We start from the raw sequence: 24,413 nt of genomic DNA, 5'->3' as shown, positions 1-24,413 counted from the left end.
CTGTACACAAATGTAGGTGAGACTGTGAAAAAGAGATATATAAATAAATGGGTAGGTAGCTATCTAGAGCAATGATTGTGGGGGAGGAGGGTGAGGCTCCCCTCAGGGGACATTTGGCAACGTATAGAGACATCTTCATCATCACAGCTGTAGAGAGTAGGAGCTGCTAAACCTCTCACAGTGCAGAGTGGTCAGCAGTGCAGCTGTTGAGAAACCTTGATTAGATAGATACAGAGATAGATGGATATTAATACATATAAAAGGGCTTCCCTGGTGACTCAGTGGTAAAGAACCTGCCTGCCAATGCAGGAGACGTGGGTTCCATCTGTGGGTCGGGAAGATCCCCTGGAGAAGGAAATGGCAACCCACTCCAGTGTTCTTGCCTAGGAAATCCCACGGATAGAGGAGCTTGGCAAGTTATAGTTCATGGGGTCGCAAAAGAGTTGGAAATGACCTAACGACTAAAAGACAACAATACATAAAACGTGTGTGTATAAATCTTAGTTTGGGGGACTTTTTCTCAGTATAAAAATTCATTTTAGTTCCTTGACCTGTTAGCATATATTCAACATGGTGAGTTCAGTCATGTCATATATAATCCCTTTCAGAGACACAGGAACCATAGCCAGGAAGCTTACCCCTTCCTCAAGGCTGTTCCTTTGGATGTAGAGCTGTGCTAGTTAGAGATGTGCTTGAGATATAAGAGGCTTCCCACACCATCCAGTGAAAGAGCCTTCAGATAACTGAGCAAATGTAATCTCTTTTTTTCTGTATCATTTGACTTGTGCCCCACTTGACATTTGAGCACTTCCTATGTGATGCTAAAGGGTTAACCTTTATTTTACCTCTGCCTGCCTGTCTAACCCTGCTAATTGGTGATATGGTTGTAAAGGAGCAAAGCAATCTCTGTCTAAAAGGATGGTAATAAACTTGTGCTTCGTATCTGTATCATTTAAGATGGATTTGCCTGTATTATAACCAAAAAAAACCAACTCAAAAAACCCCACCACCAGTAGAACTTTAACAGCTAGAAGTTTATTTCTCTCTTGGCTGTAAGAAGTACAAGGTAGGCAGACCAGGGCTTGGTGTGTCTGTTCCACAAACATCCATGCCAAGCTTGACTCCCCACCTTGATGTTCTGTCCACCTTGGTGTGGGGTCTTTTCATCTAAGATGAATGCTTGTTCACTGATGAACTTTGACCTGGCCATTTGGCTGCCAACAAAGATGCAGACCTGGCTGGATAAATTATGTAGCAAAGGCCAGCTAGCTACTACAGTCCTAAGTTAGGCCCCAATACAGCAGACCCCCTCCATCCAACCCAGTTATTACCTGCCAGTTAGCCACATTCACTTGGCTTGTTTGATGTAGGTCAGAAACAGTATAAGTTCACAGTCATTTGATGAAAAGCCCTATCCCATTTCTCCTACCCTGAACCACAACACTCAGAGCTGGGACATTGCTGGATCAGTTCTCCTATTTTGCAATAAAAGTTATCCAGTTAGCATTTAATCTTCAGTCTCTTACTGTTTTTCTCTTTAACATCATTGTGTCTACTTTCCAGTCAGCATGAAGGGGGAAAGGTCAGAAAAGATCACCTTTCTCTTTTAAGGACATTGCCCAGAAGTCACTCAACACTTCTACTTACATCTCACTGGCCAGATGTTAGTCACATGGTCATTAGTTTCAAGAGCGTCTAGGGAAACAGTCTTTTGGATAGACCTTCCAAAAAAAAAACTAGAGTTCTTGTTGCTGCAGGTTGAGAAACAACTATCAGACTTCGAAACAATACTCAGTGAAAATACTAAGAAAAAAAACAGTGACTACATAATGGCACCAAGGCTCTCAACTTATAAGAATATTATATGACAGTGAATTACTGGTTAGATGCTATTTTTCTTTTCTAAGTATCTCTGTGGTTCTATTTCCCCCCTTTTCCTAAAAGCAAAACTAATCATCCTGTCTTTTTTTCTTAAAGGACTTTCCGTGACATTTCTGAAGACCTGAAACCTTCTGTAGACTGACTTGGTTTCCAAGTGCAGTGATTTCTATAAGGAAATTCAACCTTGACTGTGAGTTCAGCTCAGCTGTGGCCTCCTGTCTGTTCAGCCGCGCCTGGCAAACAGAGCCCAGGACGAGACGCAGGAGCCTCCTGGCCTTCTGTACAGAACGCCTGGACAAGAGAGGACTGGCTGTGGGCTGCTTTGCATTTTGAAGCACAGCTTTAGAGCTCAGAAATGTGGTTTACTCACTTAAGTGTTGCTAAGATGGCTTGAAAAGTTTCAGTTTATACACTGGTATTGTGGCTTGAAATTTTCCCACTTTGGTTATGTATATTATAATACGTATTTATAACTTTTTTTTTTTAAGAGCCGTAAACTACCTGCTGTATATAGTGTGATTTTCTCCTGTTTTAAGAAATCTGTCCTTAAACTTTTCTACAACAGTCACTTTTCAATGAAGAGGGCTTTCACTTTTGAGAATGTAGTGGCTTGAGCAGGAAAAATGAGTCTTCTCCCTTCTTCCACAATGTATGGTCCTCTTATAAGAAAGATCAAATCTTCAGTGTAATGGTGGGTGGCTTATTTGAAGCTCAGTTAGTTGTATGTTGCAACCATAGGAGAAGAAAGACTGAAGCTCTTCCTCCCCCTCTCCCTCCATCCCCTATTACTCTATTGCCAAATTTCTAAACCTTGGCTGACCACACTGAAATTACTTAAGTATTAAGCTGCTATTAATGGTAACAATATGATAGAATTCATGTTGTGATTTTTTTTTTTTTCCTTTCCAAATGTTTTAAGTAAAAAAAAATCTCAGGGGCAGCAGTGTTCTGATTTGTGAAATGTCTCTGTTTTACTCTTTAGAATTTGGCCAGTTAGTTACTTACTAGGGTAAAGTTTTGTATCGGTGAGCACAGTGCCTTGCACACAGACTCTAGATGAATGCTTGTTGAATTAAATCATGACTTTTTAAATATCTCAGATATCACAATAACCAGCATACTGCTCTACCTTTTACAAAATCTTTTTGCACATATCATTTCACAGTCACTTCACATCAGCTTTCATACAGCTTCATATTATTTTGTATTTCACACAGATGGAGAAGCTAAGGTTCAGAAAAGTGACCAACTCCAAGTCATAAAGTTTAGTAAAATTTGACCTCAGATCTTTCTTACTCCACAGTCTGCCAACCTTGCTATACTCCAATGACTCTTTTAGTATCTTTTTTTTTTAATATAAATTTATTTATTTTAATTGGAGGCTAACTACTTTACAATATTCTCTTTTAGTATCTTGACACAGTTTTTCCAGTGCTTTGAGGTAGAATCATGTCCTGTTCTATTGCATAGACTACAGTTAATGACAGGGCCAGGACTAGAACCCAGCTTTTACCTTTGTGCCCTTTCCCCTTTGTAAAACAACCTTCAGCCTCTTTCTCTGTCCCCAAGGGAGTATGCAGTATGGAGGAGAGAAGATTCTTAAGTAACAAAGATTTCCTTTTTGGGAAAAACATTTAAAAGTAGAAATCCTTTTTTCTAAAACTTTATTTTCTCATTAAGAAGCATCAGTTCAGTTCAGTTCAGTCGCTCAGTTGTGTCCGACTCTTTGCGACCCCATGAATCACAGCACGCCGGGCCTCCCTGTCCATCACCAACTCCCAGAGTTCACTCAGACTCACTCAGACTCGATGACTCAGTCCATTGAGTCAGTGATGCCATCCAGCCATCTCATCCTCTGTTGTCCCTTTCTCCTCCTGCCCCCAATCCCTCCCAGCATCAGAGTCTTTTCCAATGAGTCAACTCTTCTCATGAGGTGGCCAAAGTACTGGAGTTTCAGCTTTAGCATCATTCCTTCCAAAGAAATCCCAGGGCTGATCTCCTTTAGAATGGACTGGTTGGATCTCCTTGCAGTCCAAGGGACTCTCAAGAGTCTTCTCCAACACCACAGTTCAAAAGCATCAATTCTTTGGCGCTCAGCTTTCTTCACAGTCCTGCTTTCACATCCATACATGACCACAGGAAAAACCATAGCCTTGACTAGACGGACCTTAATTACATTAAATTTATTCTGATATTACTTAAGAAAAACTTGGTCTAGAAAAGAGGCTACTGTGAGGTCTTTGTTTATACAATAAACTATATGCAGATCTCTTATATTTCCTATGAATCCTTCAACAGTTACAGTCTGATAGTCCACCAAGTGCTACATTTGGCATTAATTAACTCATTCTTTCCTTTAATCACTTGTTCAGTCATTCATTCTGTAAAGCATTGATTGAGAGTTTCCCAAACTGTGGGTTCCATGCTGGGCACTATACAGGGTGCTGTAGGGGGTAACTCATAAGAAGGCCTTCTCTTACCTTAAATCTTAGCCATATTATGTGTATTGCTAAAATTAAAAATGTTGCATTAAAAGTTTTAAGAAAGAAATCAGGTTTGTTTTTGTTAATGATGCAATGATAAGTTTACAGCTGTGATTAGCACATATTTATAAAAGGTAAATATTATGCACAATGAGTTAGTGTGCATATACAAATTATGTTCCTCCAAAGTGTTTTTAGCTCTATAAAGTGAAATGGTAAACATATAGACTTGAGGTTAATATATGGTTCTTCCTGGTCATAATTGTTAGTATGAATACTAGGTTTTTAGAGGGGGACTCTGAGCCCTAAGAGAAGAGTTTAGAGCTGTCAAAGTTGGTTCTGATGTAGTATCTCCCTGAAATATCAAGAGCAGAGGTGCCCCAGACTACTACCCAGTCGTATCAGGAAACTTGAACTGTCCCAGTGCTCCAGCAAGACGATCTCAGCATTTGACCCAGAAAGAGAACGTTTCCCTAAAAACAGATAATTGATGAAATATAAGTAGCTTCAGTAAAAACTAAGTACAGAAATCCTATCACAGTGTTCTGCATTTTATTGCTTTATTAAAGATAAGTTTGAAGGTCACACTCACTACTCAACTGTAAACTGAATGGAGGGGAAAAAAGCTCCCCACACAGTATGCGCCTCTCTTTTCTGAGAGAGAACGGGGCATAGGATTTTCAGCATAAACCCATGCCATGTAAGTCCAGCATCAGTTCCAAAATTTCTATCACACTCTGTTTCTGGAAGTGATCTCTGCCAGACTGCCTTAGATACCAGTTTTATTTATTTTTAAGTTTGCAGGAATTCTTAACACCCATTTCCATTAAAGGTGGTTAGCTGGCAGAGTTTTCCCTTGACTTTTGAGACTGATGCAGATTGACTCTTGATACCCAAGAAGCGTTATTTAAACAAACTGAGTAGCTTTGGAAATAGCAGTTTATTCCACTTGGAGGGCTTGCAGATGAGGTCCTCTGGCTAACCTTGGTCTTAATAAGAACCCGCTGTGACCCCTCTGGACTTTCTAGTACCTCTGGTTCCACTTTGGTTGTATTCAGCGTTGCAGAATGTGTCACTACTGAGCCAGATTTACTCAGAAATTCAGGCCATGAGGGGTTAGCCTAGAGCAAAGTAATTTCAGGTGAGCTCACCAGAGCTTTCAACCTCAAGGTTTATAGGAAACTGCGGTCTCCATTAAGGGTATTCCAAGATCCTTATAAAAGTATTAGAGTAGGCATTTTGCAGTAGAAATAGCCCCTGGCAACATAGTTCCAAATGTTAGTTCCAGCCAAAGACAAGTATTTTTTTGTTTTTATGTATTTCTTGTCTTTGCATATTTTGCCATCAAAATATATTCATTTCATTAACTTATGCACACATGCATGCTAAGTCACTTCAGTCATGTCTGACTGTTTGCGACCCCATGGACTGTAGCCTGCCAGCCTCCTCTGTCCATGGAATTCTCCAGGCAAGAATACTGGAGTGAGTTGCCATTTCCTCTTCCAGGGGATCTTCCTGACCCAGGGATGAAACCTGAGTATCCTGCATCTCCTGTATGGTCAGGCAGATTCTTTACTGCTAGCGCCACCTGGGAAGCCCCAAGAGTTCAGTTCAGTTCACTTCAGTCTCTCAGTTGTGTCCAACTCTTTGCGACCCCATGAATCACAGCACACCAGGCCTCCCTGTCCAGTGTTCAGTAATTATTTTTCAAAATCTCATTTTATTTGGAAATGACCTAGCTAGTCAATAAACTTTCATCACTTAGTTTAGTTACTCCAATCTGGAGAGACTATTTTAGATAGACATCCCTACTAAACTATAATTATTCTTAATAGAGTTTGTCTGAAAGCTCGTCTCATTTATATTTTTCTTTTTTAAAGTTTCTTCACTTGAGTTACTTTCCTTGTTGACAAATTTTGCTTACATTAACTTAAGATCTGCAAAAATAATACTCATGCTATATGAAACCACTAAACAGTTAATTTTTGTGGTAGTTTAAGAGAATTATAAACCAACATGTTCTGTCTGCCTTCGGGAGTCATAGAAATTCTGTGCTAGAATAGGCCTTGTATAATTAGGTGATCCTGTCATTTAACAGAGAAGGAAACAAGTCCATAGGTTGAAGTGTCTTTTCTAACATGGCGCCCGTCAGTGACAATTCGGAGTAGAGTCAGTTCTTTTTTCTCTCAGTCCACTGTTCTACTTCTCTTCCCTTTCCCTCCTAGTTGAGTTGTTGTTGTTCCGTCGCTAAGTTGTGTCTGACTCTTTGCGACCCCATGCAGCTTGCCAATTTTGGGAAAAATGTGTTCCTTATAGCAGTAGTTCCAAAGAATGTTGTTAGATGTTCTAAGTGAATGAAAGTGTATATGGAGTTGGGGGAAGGGACTCTATGGTCAGTTAAAACTGAGGAATGCTGAATTTGTTTCCTTTCTGAAGTAGGACTTCGAAGAGTTTTTAACATGCTATTATATATTGTGGATTTACAAGAGGGGACAAAGACTCTGTTTACGAGACTTATTTGACCTTAAACTATATCTTCATCCTCTTTTTTTCAGAGCATCTCAAAGGACTTGGGGTCCTTTGGGAAACATGGCTTTCAAATAAAAATTTACAGCTCTTTTAGAAGACATCTGTAATAGAATTCGAATGGCAGGCTCATCTACCATGTAAACTGTAATATATCTCAAAGTTTAGTGAAATACCAGAAAAAAACTGTATTTGCCATTCAGAGCTATACATCAAGTATAGAGATTCTTTTCCACCTATGGTGTGTAAAGTCAGTATTTGTGTTTTACTTTTGAAAGTTTTTCAAAGATCAGTTAGAGTGCAAATGCAGTGGTGATATGCTGACATGACATTTTAATAACGCTTTTGTATTGTACTTTATAGGTTTCAGACTGCTTTCATAACAGCCCTGTGAGATAGGCAGGTATCAAGTATTATCAGATCAAAGCTCAGAAAGGTTTTTTGTGATCTTTCCCTTAAGTTTATACCACAAAATGATGGAGCCAGAATTCAGTTGCAGAAATTCTGACTCCAAGTCCAGAGTTCTTTACTCCACACCTGGTTTCTTACTTTTATTCTAGCTTTATATTTTACTCTGAAAGCTGTGGTAGCAAATTTAAAACATTGTTTTGGCTTATTATCAAATACTGTTTTTAATGGCAGTGACTCAGAAAATGTAACTCCAATTGTAATTATTCCAAAGAAGACCCTTCTTTTGTGCTTTGCAGTGCCACTTGTCTAGGTGATGGGAGTATAGTTCAAGTACCATTTGATTTTGAAGCCACGATTGGATATATAGTTGTTATTGCTCATGTAACTTGTGGAAAATGTATCATCTCTGCATTCTCAGGCAAAGTAGAGATGGTTTGAAAGTAAAAAAGATTATTCAGATATAACCATGTGTCTTTATTCTCACAAATGCTGTTTCTTAGCTTTAACTTGCTTTGACAACCTACTGATGTAACATCTTTGTAAATGTAAAAATATTTATATTTTGAAATAAAATTACTAGTGTTGAATGAATCAAGTGGTAAACTTAGTCTCTGTTGAGAAATTTGATCTTCAGTGAAGTCAAACTTTAATGAATACATCTGTCCATCTCTTATGTCTTATATCTTGCCTTTCCTTTGGCACCAGTGCGTACAATGAATTTTTATGGAACATGGACAATTTACATAAGGGGAGATGTGTTTGTGAAAGCTCCAGAAAGACTGTAACCTGTAGAAGTCCTTAGGGTAGAAGCCCGTCCCTACAGGCTTGACTCCTGTCCTGGCCTACCAGTTATTAATAGTTTCAATCCCAGCGCAGTTTCCAGGAATCCTGGGGAATTCGGATTTAGGAAGAGTCACTTCTCCGGAGAAGGACAGGTAGCTTCGCTGAGCATGGATGTCCTTGCTCTGGTAAGAGGCCACATGTTCGTGGGAGGCCCTCAGGTATCCCGTGCCTCTGATTTGGCAGGAGCGAGACTTGTGCGGAACCCACTGAAGAATGATGTGGGAAACAGGGTGGGTGGAATGGGGGCAGAGGGGCGGGGCCCGGGCTGGGGGGCGGGGCTGCAAGGCGGACCCCAGGCCGGAGCGCGTGGAGGCGGGGTGGGCGGGGTCTTCCGGGGGCGGGGTCTCGGGCGGCGCGGGTGCCTTGCAGCTGCGGCGGGCAGGCAGGCAGGCTGGCTGGCGGGAGGCGGCGGGCCCGTAGCGGCGCAGTGTCCCGGCTGCGCGACGGGCTGAGTAAAGGCCATGGCCGCCTCTCCGAGCCCCGCAGGCGGTGGCGGCGCCGGGGCAGCGCACGGCTCCGGCCCATCGAGCTTCGCCTTCGACTCCGGACTCGAGATCAAAACTCGCTCGGTGGAGCAGACGCTGCTGCCGCTGGTTTCTCAGGTAAAGCGGCGCGCGCGGCCCCTGATCTTACCCCCCCGGCCGCGGCCCGCGATGGCGGCGGTCGCTCCCGGTGGGGGCCGGGCCGGGCGGGAGGCAGCCGCTGCCCCACATTCCGTGCCGAGACTGCGGCGTCGGCGTCTGGTTGCCTTTCTGGGGCTTGAGGACTGGCCTTCGTTGAGGCGGAGGGAGTCTGGACCATCCGAAATCCGGCTGCGGGGCGGGGAGACCTGTGCGGACCGGAGTCCGGCCGCAGGTGCGCCGCCAGGCTTCCCTACCCGAACCGCCCCGAGACTGCGACTCCGGCGGCCCCCGGCCCTGCTCCCGGGGAGCGGAGGGGACCCCCGCGGGTGCTCCGCTGGCGCTCAGGGGCCCTCCTCGCGGCCGTCACACCTTTGCATCTCCAGTCCCAACCCGGACTGTAGCCAGTCTGGCTGGCGCGTGCCTCCGAGTCCAGCGTGCTCTCTCCCCTAGGCCTTTGTCCCTTCCCCGGATCGTGTGTAAGTCTGCTCCCCAGTCGCCCATTTACCCCGGGCCACCCTTCCCCTTAACCTGCCTGCTCACTTTAATTGGCTTTTGCCCTGCCTCGGAAGGGTGAAGTGGAGGACCGCCTGATAGTTAATCCGGGTACACATCTTTTTGCCAAATCCCATTTGGGATGTATGGTTTATTGAATTTACCGGTCACAACAGAAGTCTGGAATCAGCTAATGGACGCGCTTAGCTTTAGAGAATTTTTTGTTACTGAGAGCCGACTTATACGAACCCTCGGGGCTAGAATTCCTCAGCTAGGTCTGTTATGTGCCAAGCACTGTGGGCAGTGAAAAATTCTGTGCCTTAAGGAGCTCGTTGGATGTGTGACTCACAACTCCTTTGTAACGTCTTGATGATTCACATTCATATTGCCAAGATTTTCAAGGTAGAAGGAATCTTAAAAGTTATCTGACTCTGAATTTTAAAAAATTCTCTCTTACAGCATCCTTGACATCTGGTCACCAGGGCCCTGCTTAAACATGCTCAGTGGTTGGGCCTGTAGCTCGTCCATAGGATTTTCAATAATCCATCCCAGCCTGCAAATATTTGATAACAGTAGTCACACATGTCCCATATTTCTGTTATGCTGATTAAATAAACAGCCCCATTTTCTTCACCTGTGCTTATTTTAGCCTGGCTAACAGAACAGTGAATAACCTTGATGCTGTGTGTGGGCCTTCCCTTCATTGTCGGCCAGAAGCACTGACAGGTGGGATGAGTTGAGGATCAGTTAGTGATGTCTGCATTGCCCCCTCCTACAAAAGAATACCATTACCACCACCAACACAACCACAACAGAAAATGAGAAATACTGGAGTAGTTTTAAGAGAGAGTTAAGAGAGTGGTATTTTATCCATTTAATAATAATAATAATCCAGATAGAATGCTTACTATGGGTGAGACCGTGTTCTATGCACTTTACACTTATTAGCCCATTTAATTCTCATAAATCTTATAGGGGTAGACGTTTATTTTCATTATATGAAAGAGGAAGCTGAGGATAAGGGACTTGTGGGACTTTCACCCTGTAAATGTCCAACTGGGGTTTGCACCCTGACAGCCTGGCCCCAGAGTCTTAGCTACACCGTATTGTATTTGTTGTCTCTAGAGATTAGAACCAGTGTTCTTGCCTGGAGAATCCCAGGGACGGGGGAGCCTGGTGGGCTGCCATCTATGGGGTCGCACAGAGTCGGACACAACTAAAGCGACTTAGCAGCAGCAGCAGCAACAGCAGAGATTAGAAGACGTGATGAGGTCAGCTAGTAGTAGGTCCAGATAAGAGAGTCACAATGGCAAAACAAGGTTGTTGTAATCTGGGGAAATGGTAACATTTCACACTATCACTGCTAAAAATGTATCCTACAAGTTCTGCATTGTGTAATTCAGGGGTAAGAGAGGGTGGAGAGAGTAGGAGAGTGGAGAAGGAAATGTGCATTGGCTGCTGAGAGTTAACTAGAGGTCAGTGCTAACTGGGGAAAATATGGGCATTTTTTTTTTGTTTTTCCTTCCCTGTTAAAGGCTAATTCAGGGCCATAGCTGAGGTTCTGCATCCCATATATTATGTGTCCACAGCTATATCTTTAGCATTATTATAACTGATGATTAACTGTGAAAGTGAAAGTCGCTCAGTAGTGTCTGACTCTTTGCGACCCCATGGACTATACAATCCATGGAATTCTCCAGGCCATAATACTGGAGTGGGTCGCCTTTCCCTTCTCCAGGGGATCTTCTTGACCCAGGAATCAAACTGGAATCTCCTGCATTGCAGGCGGAACTCAACAACAACAAAAAGTTAAATCTTGCTTAAAATCAAGAAATATCTATAGCATGGGCAAAACACTCACAAAGCAGAAGTGTGGAATGTGATTTAGAATGATTTTTATGTTTTAGTGAGTATTAGTGGATTCGAGTGAAGCTCTCTAGAAAACTCACGTCCAGGAGTCTCATCTTTCTAAGGATGCTGCATAATATTATTCAACTCATGTTTTACCACCGTATCCATTAGACTAGTTTAAGGTTTTTAGGCAAGCATTTGTTGTAAGCTTTCTAGTTACTACTCTTCGAGGGGCTTGTGGGAGATAGGACAGGTACAGAATAGCACGTGGCAAGTGTCAGATGAACATCATCAATAGTAAATGCTCTAAGAGCTCAGAGCAGGTGTGGATGAGTCAGCAGCGATACCCTAGAGGAGATAGGGTCTGAGGTGAGCAAGTAGGGCTATTCTTGTACAGTTTAGTCAGTTTTAAGCAGTTTCTACTCAGATCATTTAACCTCTTCTGGCTCTAAGTAAAAAGTTCTGGACTACTGGTCTTTTTCTAGGAATGTGAAGTTACATCAATATTAGACAAATGTACCTGTATAATTTTCCTCATCACATATTAGAAAAGATACTGTTCTTTTCAGTGGATGCAGGAAAAAAAGTGAAAGTGAAGTCGCTCTGTCATGTCCGACTCTTTGGGACCCTGTGGATTGTAGCCCGCCAGGCTCCTCTGTCCATGGAATTCTCCAGGCAAGAATACTGGAGTGGGTTGCCATTTCCTTCTCCAGGGGATCTTCCTGACCCAGGGATTGAACCTGGGTCTCCTGCATTGCAGTCAGACTCTTTACCCTTTGAGCCACCAGGGAAGTATTCGGTTAAATTCAACTCCTCATTGTGATAAAGAGCGCATAACAAACTAGTAATAGAAGTTGTTGTTCAGTCACTCAGTCGTGTCCAACTTGTGATCCCATGAACTGCAGCATGCCAGGCTTCCCTGTCCTTCACCATTTCCTGGAGCTTGCTCAAACTATGTCCATTGAGTCGGTGATGCCATCCAACCGTCTCATCCTCTGTTGTCCGCTTCTCCTCCTGCCTTTAATCTTTCCCAGCATCAGGGTCTTTTCTAAGGAGTTGGCTCTTCGCATCAGGTGCCAAAGTAATGTAGCTTCAGCATCAGTCCTTCCAATGAATATTCAGGGTTGATTTCCTTTAGGATTGACTGGTTTGATCTTGTAGTCCAAGGGACTCTAGAGTTTTCTCCAGCATCACAGCTCAAAAGCATCAATTCTTCCGCATTTAGCCTTCCTTAGGGTCCAACTCTCATGTCCATATATGACTACTGGAAAAACCATAGCTTTGACTAGATGGATCTTTGTTGGCAATGTCTCTGCTTTTTAAAAAGCAATGTCTCTGCTTTTTAATATACTGTCTAGGTTTGTAATAGCTTTTCTTCCAAGGAGCAAGCGTCTTTTAATTTCATGGCTGCAGTCACCATCTGTAGCGATTTTGGAGCCCAAGAATATAAAGTCTATCACTATTTCCATTGTTTCTCCATCTATTTAACGTCATAGCAACAAGTCAAATTTAAAATAAACATTTCCTTAGAGAAATGGAGTCTACAAATAAATTTTAAAAATTTAGAGGTTTAGTAAGTTCACTCAGTGTAAGAGTTTAAGTCAGTTGCACTTTGCTCTGCATTAATAACAGAAAAGTAGTCCTAAAAAATGATACCAGTTATAAATCAACTCATACTCCATTAAAAATTTGTTTAAATTTTTAAATACCAGTTAGAATAAAAATGAAAGCAAAATATGTGTATATATGTGTCTAGTAAAAGAGTTGCTAAGCTTTGTGGGGAATTTTATGAGAAGGCCAAAGTGGAGCTAAATAAATGGGAAAGAAGTACCATGTTCTTGGCTAGATTGACTTGATGTCATGGGCATATCAATTTTCCCTGTGCCAAGTCGCTTCAGTCATGTCAGACTCTTTGCAAACTCATGGACTGTAGCCCATCCAGCTCCTCTGTCCATAGGATTTCTCAGGTAAGAATATTGGAGTGGGTTGCCATTTCCTCCTCCAGGGGATCTTCCTGACCCAGAGATTGAACCTGAGTCTCCCGCATTGCAGGCAGATTCTTTACTATCTCAGCCAGCAGGGAAGCTCCCAATTTTCCCTATTGATATGTAAATTTAATGTGATTCCAATGAACATTTCATTGGAATTTTTTTAGTAGAATTTGATAAAAGTAATACTAAAATTTATATGAAAGAATATCAGAATACCAAGAATATCAGAATACCAAGAATATCAGAAGAGAAACAAGGTGGGTGGAGTTGCTCTACCAGATTTCAAGTCTTATAAAGCTAGAGTAATTAAGACAATGTGGGTTTAACAGAAATGGACAAAGAGCCTAGTGAAACGGAATAGAGAACTTAGGAACAATCACACATATATGGAAACTTGATAATTCACAGAATGGGCACTTCTTGTCAGTAGGAAAAGGAAGAATTTTTTTAAAAATGAGGATAATCGGTTATCTAAATAGAAACACATGATATTGCATCTCTGTCTCACAGTATATACAGAAACAGTTCCAAATGGATTAAAAATATCAATATGGAAGTAAAAACTTACTTTTAGGCAAAAAAAATTGGGCAATATTTTCCCCACCTCGGTGGGAAAGGAATTCTTAATAGACCGAAAGTGAAGATTAATATATTTGCTCCATTAAAATGAAGAATCTTTGTTCGTCAGAATTGAAAGGATAAGCCATAAAGCAAGAGAATATGATTGCAACAGAAATAACCACCAAATGATTGTAGCACCCAAAATAAATAAAGGACTCCAATGAATCAAAAATAAGATTACCCATTAAAAATTGGTAAAATAAATAGTCATGTTGTAGAAGAGGAAACAGATGGCTAACACATATGTGAAAAGATGCTCAACTTTATTAGAAACCAGTGAAGTACAAGTTAAAACCACAGTGAGCACAAGCATTGGAATGGGGAGCTAATGGAAATGTCAGCAGTACAACCATTTTGGAAAACAATTTGATGTAATATATTAAAGTTGACAGTGGGTATTACCTACGCCCAGTAATTTCGCTCTTAAATCCACACCCCAGGAGAAAATCCTGCACGTGTGTTAGAGACATAGTTTGGAATGTTGATAGTCAGTTTGCTTCTAATGGCTCCAAACTGAAAACTACCCAAACGTCTTTTAGCAGCAAAGCTGTTTAAATGAAGAGTGCTAGGTTCATAAAATGAGACACTGCTGCAGCGGTGAAATGAATGAACCACGGCTATAATTATCAGTCTGGATGAATCTCAAATGTTAAGGAGAGAAAATTAAAAGGTTCAAAGCAGGCACAACAAAACCATGTATCATTTAAGGATATAACATAGGTGCAATTGTTATAATAAGGGGAGAATGAGCACAAAATTAGGACAGTGGTTTCTTTTGGCTGGTGAGGGGGTGATCTGGAAAGTGAGGGACCCATAGGGCACCTGGATTTTCAGAGGTGCTGGTAGTGCTTTCTGAAGGTTGGTGGTAGGTGTGTTTTGCCTTCCTGTCATTTCTTTAAATGATACAAATATCTGTTATATACACTCATTTGTTGTATGTTTTGTAATTCAGACAGTTTTTTTACATGCCCTGGGCTAAGTCCCAAGCACAGTTCCTGCAGAGCGGCACCCACCTTCTTTAATAATCACTTTATTCTTCCTGTCAAAACTCCCACTCCCAGTCTTACAATGCTTTTATCCAAGGAAGGGAAGAGGGAAATCTGCCACACAGCCCCACCCTAGCCTGGAATGTTATTCTACCACCCACCAGTCTTTTCCTGTCTTTGATAGATTTACTGTACTCACCATTACACAGAGGCTTGAAGTCTCTAGGGTAGCTCCCCTGTCTTCTCGCTTCTCACTGCACTGTCCTGGAAGCTTTCAGGATCGATGGTCTCACCAAGTTGGAGATGCACTGAGTCCATATGGGGAGCTCTGCTGATCTGTGTATGTGAATATTGGTGTTTTTAATGCAAAGGTAAAACACAGAAATGGTGTATAAAGTGAGTGAAAGAGCCCCCTTTTCTCCTTTTAAAGACCTCAGCGTGATTCAGCGTGCTTTCTTCTATATTGGTTTCTATAGCAGATTAGTCAATTTTTATATGTAGTGATTTTGATTGTTTACTAGTGAGTTAAGCCCAGAGATGAACTTCTCTGTCCTGGGCTGACTCCCTTGTTTTTCAGGTCTCAAGGAATTAAGACTTTGTTCTGTTTTCTGGCCTACTGCCAGGCTTGTTTTTTTTTTTTCCTTCCTGGATCTTCACCTCTTTTCTTATCTTCCCACAAAATAAACTAAGATAATCCATTTCAATCAAGAGATTAGTGTCAGTTATTCTAGAAAATAAGATAGCATCACAAACATGAGGAAAGAACAGAGATTCTAGAAATGTAAATTGGGTAACATCTAATCATTATGTGGAAGTGTTAGTGACTCAGTCATGTCTGACTCTGTGACCCCATGGACTGTAGCCCACCAGGCTCCTCTGTCCATGGAGTTCTCCAGGCAAGATTACTGGAGTGGGTACCATTCCCTTCTCCAGGAGATCTTTCTGACCCTGGGATCCAACCCAGGTGTCCTGCATTGCAGGCAGTTTCCGGGTGGCTCACATGGTAAAGAATCTGCCTGCAACGCAGGAGACCCGGGTTGGATCCCTGAGTTGGGAAACTCCCCTGGAGGGGCATGGCTAACCACTCCAGCATTCTTGCCTCAAGTGTCCCATGGACAGAGGAGCTTGATGGGCTACAGTCCATGGGGTCGAAAAGTGTCAGACAGGACTGAAGTGACTTAGCATGCAGTCATTATGTAATGTTTACTAAACACCAGACACTCTTGTAAGCGTTTATTTACCATGTGGGTCTCTCCTCCATGATTTGGTAGCTGGTTTTCTTCCACAGTGATTGATCCCAGAGAGAGAGAGAGAAATGTAAGTCACAATGTGTATTAATACTTACTCTCAGAGGCACATCCTTGCTTCTACTTTATTCTATTGGTTAGAGGTGGGTCACTAATTTCATCTCACTTAAGAGGAGAGAAATGAAGCTTGAAAGGAGAAATATTGAAGAACTGGAGCGCACATTTTAAAACCACTAACCACAATCCTCAAAAATTGTTCAGTGACTTTCTGTCATGCACAGAGTCAAATACAAACTCTTTATTGCAATTCACAGCCTTGCAATAAAGGCTGGTCCCTGCCTACCTGTTGGATATTGGTTTTACACTTGTCCTCTTGCCCACTATTCTTTACCCACTTCTGGCCTTACTTTATTCTTTGGGAAAAAAAAAAAAAAAGAACAGTCTCATACTGAAGGATACCCCTTCTTTTCTTCCCTTATTTTTCTTAAACAGTTATTTCTTCTCCCTGCAACACTTTATCGCCTGATGTTTACTGGCCTCTCTACTTGATATCATTTAGATAACAGTTTAAATATCACTTCTTCGTAGAAGGAAGGTCAACTAATCTCAGGTAGCTACACGGATACTTTCTGTCACATTGTCTTATTTTAACGTTTTGCATAGCATTTACGTTAGTTTCTTTAACCCATTTGTGTGATTATTGTGTCTCCCCTCACTCCACTAGAATGTAAGCTCCATGAGATTGTGGGCGTTTCCTTTCTTGTTCATTGCTGTTTCATCACTGTCTAGGATTTTATTTGGCAAATGATAGGTGTTCAACAAATACATTGTGTACAGTTGAATTATTGTTACCTGGTTAGACTGTAAACAGAATGAGGGCAGGATTGTGTTTGTCCTGCTCAGTGATGTATCCTCAGGATCTGGACTCTAGAACATTTTCAAAATTTGAAAAACAGTATGAGAGATGAGGAAATTTAGAGAGATTTTTAAGTAAATTTCCCTAGGTCATTTAGCTAGGAATGGCAGAGCCAAGAAACATACACAGGCCTTTCTGACTTAAAACTATTAATACCATAACACACAAAGTGCTTGCCACATAGTAGCTGATCAGAGAGCAAGCCTCTTCCTCTTACTTCTCTGTTCTGACCTTTGTTAATGTGTTAGAGAAATCATTTCAGAGTTATACGCAGTGGACGTGTACCATTTGGGATTTACATTTTTCATGTAACATTCTTTAAATATTTTTATATGTCAGTATAGTTCATGTACTAATTTTCCTGGACATTTTGAAGATTTATATTTGTTTCAAACAGCTGAACTTTTCACCTTTTATATTTTATTTCAGGGCCTGGAGTCAAGTGTTAAAGCTCTTGGTATTTTATTTACTTTGAGTCTACAACAAACCTTGGCGAACTATAAAACATAGATTACATTGGTCCTTCTCAAGTGTCTGGTTGTTTCCGTAGCATCTGTGGTTCACATAGCGTTTTGTACAGCCTACACACTGCTAGGCAGCAGAGTGCAGCGCCTGGCGAACAACATGCTGTCTCTACTCTCACAGCAGCCCGAGTCACGGTCGAAGAATCTAGACCTGACGTGCTTTGGTTTCCTGTGGATTCTTTGAATGTAAGAATCCACCCTCTTCTACTTTTCTCCTGTCTTTATGATTTGTTGATCTGTCTGGAGGGTTTACAGAAATGTGTGCCCTGATAACCCCCTCAGGTAAATCTGGAGTTGTTAGTAAAGGAAACGTTGACCTCAGGAGAGATGCAAGGTGTTTGCTGCTTGTCTCTGGGTTGAAGCATTAAAGCTGTCAATTAATTGAGTTTATTAGGCTAGTGTAGTATGCTGGGCTTAATTTTCTTGGTCTTTGTGATATCGCTTTAAAAAAAAGTACTGAGATAAACTTTAAGCAGTTTGCTTTTATCTTTTACTTTTAGATCACCACACTTATTAATCATAAAGATAATACCAAAAAGTCTGATAAAACTCTGCAAGCAATTCAGCGTGTAGGACAAGCCGTCAACTTGGCAGTTGGAAGATTTGTTAAAGTGGGGGAAGCTATAGCCAATGAAAACTGGGACTTGAAAGAAGAAATAAATATTGCCTGTATTGAAGCTAAACAAGCAGGTATGTTGAAGCCTGTTTATACCAATTTTATTGCTTTGGATATCATGACAAATGATTGTGTCGTGTTGAGTAAAGATGTGTACTGCCTTTTAATCTGTTAGTACAGATGTGTAGGTCATTAAAGCCCTGGATTAGCTTCCAGGAATATTGAATGTCTCTTGGATCAAGTCCTGAGTCTGCGTCGTGGACTGTCCTCACTGGGCAGGGCAGAAGCCCACGTGGACTGTCCTCACCGGGCGGGGCAGAATCCCACTGCCCGTATGTACGTGTGCACTCAGTCACATCCAGCTCTTTGCAGACCCGTGGACTGTAGCCCACCAGGTTCCTCTGTCTGTGGAATTTTCCAGGAAGAATACTGGAGTGGGTTGCCTACTCCAGGGGATCTTCCCGATCCAGGGATCAAACCCACATCCCTTGTGTCTCCTGCATTGGCAAGTGGTTTCTTTACCACCCTTGCCATCAGCCATTGAGCGTGAGAGGTGTAGAGAATGTGAGGCATAGACTCTGCCATCAAGGAGCATGGTAGCCTATTTACCACTATATGGAAAATGGAAAATAAAAGTAAGCACCTTCCTGTGTCTACAGGAGACAAATCTGATTTCAGATTTCCTGATGTCTCAGAAGTCTCTATAACTGGTGGCATAGAAGCTTGGGAGAACTGGGGAGTTTTGCTGCATACAAATAGTTTTGTTGAGTATCATTTATCCACTTATTCTTTAAATAAATATTTACTGAGTGCTGGCCATATGCCAGGCATTCTTCTAGACCAAAGGGATATAGCTACATAGAAGCCAATAAAAACCTGTCTTTATGGAGCTTGTATTCTAGAGAGGGAGACACACAAATGAACAAATAGATAAGTGCCCAGTGGCAGGCAGTGATAGTTACGGAAAAGATAATAAGGCAGCATAAGGAATCAAGACTGCCGGGAGAAATATCAGTAACCTCAGATACGCATATGACACCACCCTTATGGCAGAAAGTGAAGAGGAACTAAAAAGCCTGAAAGTGAAAGAGGAGAGTGAAAAAGCTGGCTTAAAGCTCAACATTCAGAAAACTAAGATCATGGCATCCGGTCCCATCATTTCATGGCAAATAGATGGGGAAACAGTGGAAACAGTGTCAGACTTTATTTTTTTGGGCTCCAAAATCACTGCAGATGGTGATTGTAGCCATTAAATTTAAAGACACTCCTTGGAAGGAAAGTTGTGACCAACCTAGATAGCATATTGAAAAGCAGAGATATTACTTTGCCAACAAAGGTCTGTCTAGTCAAGGCTATGGTTTTTCCAGTGGTCATGTATGGATGTGAGAGTTGGACTGTGAAGAAAGCTCAGCGCCAAAGAATTGATGCTTTTGAACTGTGGTATTGGAGAAGACTCTTGAGAGTCCCTTGGACTGCAAGGAGATCCAACCAGTCCATCCTAAAGGAGATCAGTCCTGGGTGTTCATTGGAAGGACTGATGCTGAAGCTGAAACTCCAGTACTTTGGCCACCTCATGCAAAGAGTTAACTCATTTGAAAAGACCCTGATGCTGGGAGGGATTGGGGGCAGGAGGAGAAGGGGACGACAGAGGATGAGATGACTGGATGGCATCACTGACTCAATGGATATGAGTTTGAGTGAATTCTGGGAGTCAGTGATGGACAGGGAGGCCTGGCATGTTGTGATTCATGGGGTTGCAAAGTGTCAGGCATGACTGAGCGACTGAACTGAACTGAAGGGTTAGGAGACCAAAGAAAGTTTCTTTTAGGAAGACCAGCAGGGTTTCTCAGTTGTGATGCTGTTTTAGGCTGGATAATTATTTGTTGGTAATTATTTGTTGGGGTTGGGGGCTGCCCTGTGCATTGTAGAATCCCCAGCCACTACCTATTGGATGTCAGAAAATCCCTTCTTCAGCCATTGAGGCAACCAAAAATGTCTCAACATTCCCAAATGTCCTTTGAGGGATCAAAATGGCCCTGAATTGAGAACTACTGAAATGAGAACTACTGAAACAGGGTGAGAGGAAATCTCTCTAAGGGAGTAACATAGGAGCAGAGACAGCACTGAAATGAGGACCCCAGCTATATTAGTATCTGGGGGAAGGACTTTCCTAACCAGGAGTAGAGTGAGAACAGGTATGACTTTCTAGGCAAAGATAGGTACTTTGGACTGTTTTCTCAGCATCTTGGGGCTAGTGGAAGGTTTGGTGCAGGGTAGTGACACAAATTCATTTATAGTTTTAAAGGATCCCTGGTGGCTTCTGTACAGAGAATAGATTTTAGGAGTTATGAGAGTGAAGCCAGAGACCAGTTAGGAGGCTGTGATAGATGATGGTGACTTAGGCCCAGTGATAGCATTTGAGGTGGTGCAAAGCAGTTGCATTTGGTTATGTTGGAAAGGTGGAGCTGGTAGGTTTTGCTGATAGTTTGGATGTGGGATGTGCTGCGATCCATGGGAAGAGGGGTCATGGACAACTCCAAGTTTGGCGGGTAGATGATGGCACTATTAATTGAGGTGGGTCCATTCTGAAAGAGATCAGCCCTGGGATTTCTTTGGAAGGAATGATGCTAAAGCTGAAACTCCAGTACTTTGGCCACCTGATGCGAAGAGTTGACTCATTGGAAAAGACTCTGATGCTGGGAGGGATTGGGGGCAGGAGGAGAAGGGGACGACAGAGGATGAGATGGCTGGATGGCATCACCGACTCGATGGACGTGAGTCTGAGTGAACTCCGGGAGTTGGTGATGGACAGGGAGGCCTGGCGTGCTGCGATTCATGGGGTCGCAAAGAGTCAGACACAACTGAGCGACTGAACTCTGAGGGAGAAGCAGGTATATTTGGAGTGTCATTGTGGGGGAACGGAGTGGGTGACATAAGGGCAAGTAATGTGAAGGGGCCAGCCAGATGATACATGCCCGAATGGTACATGAATGGCTTCAGGTACTGTTCTGTACTTGATAGATTGAGGATTTGGGGCCAGATGAAAGACAGTAGTTTTATGTTAGAAATCTTTCTGGTTGCATGGGGGAAATGAACAAATGAGGGATGATTGAGAGAGGGTTGAGACTAAAGGCAGAGAGATTAATATGGAGTTGATAACGCTTTTCTGTTGTACCAGGCTGAATCAAGACAGTGTCTTAGGGGTATAAAAAGCAGAAAAAGTACACTAAATAGTCACTAGGTGATTAAATGATAGAATTTGGTTATTGATTAAAGCAAAGGGAGGATTCTGAGTTTGGGTTTCTAGTCACTCACTAGGATATGTCAATAGAATAGGAATGAGATGGCCTTAGTCTATTCATAATTTATGTTTTGCCTCATATTAAGAGAGATTTAAGGAAATTTCCTTGAGGTCCAGTGGGTAGGACTCATGCTTTCACTGCCATGGCCCAGGATCAATCCTTGATTGGGGAACTATGATCCTGAAAGCTGTGAGGTTTAGCCAAAAAAAAAAAAGAGATGTAAACGAGTTACAATTAAATATATGATTAATAAACCCATTAAAATAGGAGATGTATATAAGTGTACTAGAAATGAATTGGCCAACATTGTTACTCCAATTAAACATGAAATTTGTCTTTCTGCTTCCTGAAAAGCTAGACAAAAAATGTGGGAAAGAAATGGTTATTTAATTCTCATTGTTTGTCGGAAGGAAACAAACCAGCTCGTCAAGAGGAGAGAGGCTTTTTTCCAGGAACTAAATTGTATGGGCACTTACACAACAGACATTATTACATAATGCAATGGACAGTTCTTCACATTATTGTTTCTTAAGCGAATCCTTAATTAAAGCAAGAGTAAGGATTTTTAAATGAAACGGCAGTCCGAGTCCTCACCTTATTGGCTTCCTAGCATGCCACTGTGCTCTAAGTGTTGGAGGAATGAGGACGTGCACACCTACCCCAGCTCCAGCAGACTGTGCAGCCCTGAAAGTCCTGTAAGCCGAGGAGCTCCGTGCAGGCATATTTGGGAAGCTGTCTGGTGTCATGGTCTCCACATGTTCTCTCTTACGTGCAGTGTCCTTTTCCTTCTTGAGAACTGCCTCTTAAAGTCACTCAGATAAAAGGATGAGAATGGTCATTTGAGGAACATAGTCTCAGTTTTCTCGTCTATAAAATGGGGATATTGTTAGTGTTTATAGAAGTGTTTTGATATAATGCATGTGTGCATTTGACACATAGAAAGTGCTCAGTAAATATTGGTTGTCATTGTAATTATTAGTGTTAACTTTTCTTGTGTTGAGCTTTTGCATTATAGTTTTGCTTTTTTCTAGTTTGGGGTATAATCGACATACAGCATTACACTAGTGTCAGGTATTCAATGTAATGATTTTTTCTTGTAGAGACCTTAAGATTTACTTTGTAACACCTTTCAAATATGCAATACAATATTATTAACTATGGATGCTAGTCTGTACATTTATATACCCATGTCTTATTTATTTTATAGCTAGAAGTTTATACCTTTTGACTCCACCCATTTCATCAACCCCTACCCCTCCCCCCACTGTTTTTACTTTTTACTTGGCTTCTAGTCAAGCTTTACATTTTCTATGGGTGCTCAATAAATATTTGTAGTTGACTGACTTCAGAGTTTTTGCTTTAAGACAAAACACTAACACATCTAACAAGTTAAAAAAAGTGACAGCCATGAATCTATGGGGCAACTTTGTGCCTTTTCCAAGGAACTAATTTCAGAGTAGTCAATACTTGGAACAACTCTATAATGTTAAGGAAGCATTTAACTTTGTTGGTACAGCTAACCAAATGTTACCATCTTGCAAACTTCAGGCTGAATGCCTGAGGTTTAGTCAGAAAAAGGAAGGTTAAAAGATGCTATAATGCGCAAGCTCGTATATTTGATGATTGAGAACTGCTGGAAAAAGGAAAATTTTCCAGAGGTGCAGAGAAAACATTTTTATACTACTTGCTATTGCAAAGTGATACTGTCCCTCCAACTCCTTTTTCTGTACATTCAAGTTTAATTCTAGCCTTTCTTTTCTCTTTATATTTTGCTGTATAATCTTTGTTTTGGTTACCTATTGCGGTGTAACATATTAACCCAAACTTAGCAACTTAAAACCACAAACATCTCTTCCCTCACTAGTTTCTGAGGGTCAGAAATCAAGGAGTAGCTTAACCAGCTGGTTCTGGGTCTGTGTCTCTCATGAGATTGCACGCAGGGTGTTGGCTGGACCTGCAGTTGTCTGAGCATTTGGCTGGACTGCAGGATCTGCTTTCAAGCTCCGCCTCCTGATGATTGGCAGGCTTCACATTTTTGCCAACTGTTGACCAGAGGGCGCAGTTTCGCCCCATATGTACCTGTCTGTGGTAGTGGCTACATACAGCATGGTAACAGCTTTCCTCAGATGGGGAGAGAAACCAAGATATCAACCTCATCGTCTTTAACAACATGACCTTGGCAATAACATACAATCACTTCTGCCATGCCAACCCTGGTACGACGAGGTAACACAAGGATGAAAATATCAGGAGGTGGGGACCATTGGGAGCCACCTTGGAGACTGGCTACCCCAGATTTCATCTGTTAGTGGAACTCCAGCTGTGGTCCTGATATGTAACCATTCCTTATGTAGTGGCTTATCTTTTGGATTTTCCTGTGTCGTATCAGGTTTCTATTGTCAAACTAGATTTATCATCTCCCTTCCCATGCCCTACTGACTTTTTTAAGCGACTTGGGTTTACAACCTTGAAGCCATTTTTTTCACTTTTCCTTTCCGTCTTATCAGTTGTTAAGGTCCTGATTTTGTATTTTCTTAACTCAGTGTCTCTCAAATCGTCTTTTTTTTTTATATTCCTATGGCTGTCATCCTGGTAAGATCCTTACCACTTCACATCCACAATTAAGATAGCTGCGTGATTAGTAGCCTGGCTCTGAATCTCTTCTTTCCAGTCCATTTTATATGCTTCTATCTAATCTTCCTGAATCCTGACTTCATTACATCATACCTTGTGATATATCTGTTAAAATTCAGGTAATTTTTCTCGAGGTCCTTAACCTCTTGGGAGTATGTAATAGTATTGACAGGAGGGCTTATATGAGAAAAATTGATCCATTATGGACTCAGATTTATTTAGGACTTGAAAAATGATCTTGAACATTACAAGATGATGAAAAGCTTATTAAAAAAAATCTATTTAATTAAAAAGTAAGGTTTGAGAAACTACAGTTTGATTTGGGGGGATAAGAAATATTTGAATTGTTTTATTGATGGATAATTGCTACTACAGAAATTAAAATATTTTCATAGCAATAGTGAAGAAGAGACTTTTTCTAGAGGTGGGGAGTTGGTTTGATAGAATGGCTTATGCTGGGCATCAT

At 41.6% G+C, this 24,413-nt stretch overlaps 2 protein-coding genes across 3 annotated transcripts in view; both read left to right on the top strand.

The window, feature by feature from the left end:
• The window catches only part of TMEM245 (transmembrane protein 245), an 83,617-nt gene extending 75,725 nt beyond the window's left edge, over positions 1–7,892 (top strand). The window contains exon 18 of the mRNA XM_019966693.2: positions 1,978–7,892. Coding sequence (XP_019822252.2) covers positions 1,978–2,023 — 46 coding nt within the window. The 3' untranslated portion in view covers positions 2,024–7,892. The remainder of the gene's footprint in view (positions 1–1,977) is intronic.
• Positions 7,893–8,501: 609 nt separating this feature from the next.
• CTNNAL1 (catenin alpha like 1) overlaps positions 8,502–24,413 on the top strand; it is a 56,673-nt gene continuing 40,761 nt past the window's right edge. The window contains exons 1-2 of one of the 2 annotated variants that reach the window (XM_070795235.1): positions 8,502–8,746; positions 17,896–18,085. In XM_070795235.1, the coding sequence (XP_070651336.1) occupies positions 8,606–8,746; positions 17,896–18,085 (331 nt within the window). In that variant the 5' untranslated portion in view covers positions 8,502–8,605. The remainder of the gene's footprint in view (positions 8,747–17,895; positions 18,086–24,413) is intronic. The other variant, XM_019965626.2, reaches the window with a different exon arrangement.

The sequence above is a fragment of the Bos indicus genome, chromosome 8 (genome assembly GCF_029378745.1).
Source record: "Bos indicus isolate NIAB-ARS_2022 breed Sahiwal x Tharparkar chromosome 8, NIAB-ARS_B.indTharparkar_mat_pri_1.0, whole genome shotgun sequence".
NCBI lineage: Eukaryota > Metazoa > Chordata > Mammalia > Artiodactyla > Bovidae > Bos > Bos indicus.
The sequence above is the reverse complement of the archived record's forward strand: the minus strand, read 5'-3'. Positions and strand labels throughout refer to the sequence as shown.